General features: G+C 33.1%; 1 protein-coding gene across 1 annotated transcript; it reads right to left on the bottom strand.

Moving 5' to 3' along the window:
* Window positions 1-1,147: 1,147 nt before the first annotated feature.
* Window positions 1,148-1,616, bottom strand: LOC132234256 (E3 ubiquitin-protein ligase RBX1-like). The gene has a single exon (XM_059695295.1). It carries the CDS (start codon window positions 1,602-1,604, stop codon window positions 1,269-1,271), a length of 336 nt encoding a protein of 111 aa, XP_059551278.1. The 5' UTR covers window positions 1,605-1,616; the 3' UTR covers window positions 1,148-1,268.
* Window positions 1,617-1,917: the final 301 nt, after the last annotated feature.

Below are 1,917 nucleotides of genomic sequence, written 5' to 3'. Positions count from 1 at the left end.
TATTTTTTGATCCTCAAGTAAGTCTACTGTTTATATGCCATATCTGAGTGCACTGGTAAGAAAATTATAAACAATAATAAATAATGGCAAGAGCAGAATAATTTTGTTCATGCTTACAATGAGAATATTACATGCCAGGTAGTATATTTATTACTGTGCAGTTGAATTTATCAATTTCTATTTCAATTAAATTTAGGGTGCTTCCTATTATCTTTTAAATGTTGGGATTTTCCTTTGTGAGTACAGGTAGGACATTGATTTTAAGGTCATTATAATTTCCTACATTACTCACAAAATTATAGAAATCTTTAATGTGAATCTCTCATCACCCAAGAGTTTCAAAGTAATTAGAAATTTCAATATAAATTGAAGGTCATTTTCACAATATTCAATGCTACATCTTTTATTATCACGTCCTGTGCCAAAAGACCAGGTTTATAGTGATCACATAGATCAAATTTTAATTTTTTAATGTGCATGCAGAAAGATGGTCTGATAAATATTATTTTAGTAGTGCTGAGGCAAAGGAATATTGGATCATTTTATTGCCATTAACATTTTCTGAACATTCTAAGTTTATGTTAGACAACTGGATAGCAGATGGATAGGAGAAAGACATATCTTACAGATTATACATAAATATTGTTATAAAATAGAATGTAAGAGAATAAAATATCAGGGAGGACTAATGAATACAGACCCAAAAGATAAATCAATTTATGTATCCTATAAAATTCCTTTAGTTATTTATTTCCAGAAAAAACCCTCCTCATTTATTATTTCTGTGCCAAAAAGTCAGCTAATTTTAATTATAAATAGCATTGTTCATCTTACTATAACATAAACTATGACATATAACTACAGAGAAATGGCTTCACAATTAAAATCCTGTGATTAATGTCAAACAGAATTCTCCTAACTTTGCCTTCATATAAAACAGTTTTTATATTTATCTGTCATTTTTCTATACTTCTAGATCACAATATGATAAAATATATATATTTCAAATATATTCCCCTTATTTATAAAGCAGTGAAATTTCAGATTCTTAATACATTTAGTTACTTGTTTTTGCTTTTTGTTGGTTTTTTTGTTTGTTTGTTTTTTTAGAATCCAACTGGATTTTGACACGGAACACAATAGGAATAGCAAACTGAAAAGACAAAGCGGAAAAGACCCAGTTCTATCTAACTTACAATTAAGTAACAGGAGGGCAAGTCATTAAATGAATAACAAAACAGTTGAGCTTGATGGAGAATATTCTTTTTCTAGTGCTCATGCTTTTGGAATTCCCACTCTCTGTTGTCCAGCGGACACACCCACCGTGTTTTGAGCCAGCGAGAGATGCAGTGGAAGTCAAAAGCATGATTACAGACTCCCCACGCAACGGTGCACTCTTCTGAAGTGGCAGATACCTGGTTCGCCTGACATTCTATGCAAAAATCCATAATGCGGTTCCTGCAGATGGCACAGTTATCAACCTCAACGTCCCAGGTGCAGAGGGCTACTGCGTTCCAGCTTGTCACTTCAAAGCGCTTCTTGCCCTTGCCGCTGTTGGTGCCGCGTGGGGTGCTTGGGGTATCCACATCCGTCACTGCCGCCATGTTGGAAACACACGGTCTCAGGTTCCACTTGTTTTCTTTTTAAATTGTTTGCCTTTGATGAGTATAAAGTGGCCTATTGCATAAGTTGAGATCATTTTTAAATTCAACAAATCTATTTGAAGCATCAACATGCAAGCATTGTGCTTATTCCAGGTAAGTGTCATCCACTGTAACTGACATTAAAATGCTATGTAGAAAAGCTATTTAAGCACAGGAGCTTTTAATATACTGACCAAATGGATAAATAACTATACTCATTAATAAACACAAAACATTAAAGTTATTTATCATTTATCATTAGGAAAGAAGTTTA

The sequence above is a fragment of the Myotis daubentonii genome, chromosome 5, assembly GCF_963259705.1.
Source record: "Myotis daubentonii chromosome 5, mMyoDau2.1, whole genome shotgun sequence".
In the NCBI taxonomy this organism is placed as follows: Eukaryota; Metazoa; Chordata; class Mammalia; order Chiroptera; family Vespertilionidae; genus Myotis; species Myotis daubentonii.
Note: the sequence above shows the minus strand (reverse complement) of the source record. Positions and strands in the feature narration are given on the sequence as shown.

Excerpts from the sequence above, each read along its gene's own strand:
- LOC132234256 (XM_059695295.1), bottom strand. The coding sequence starts at position 1,604 with ATGGCGGCAGTGACGGATGTGGATACCCCAAGCACCCCACGCGGCACC.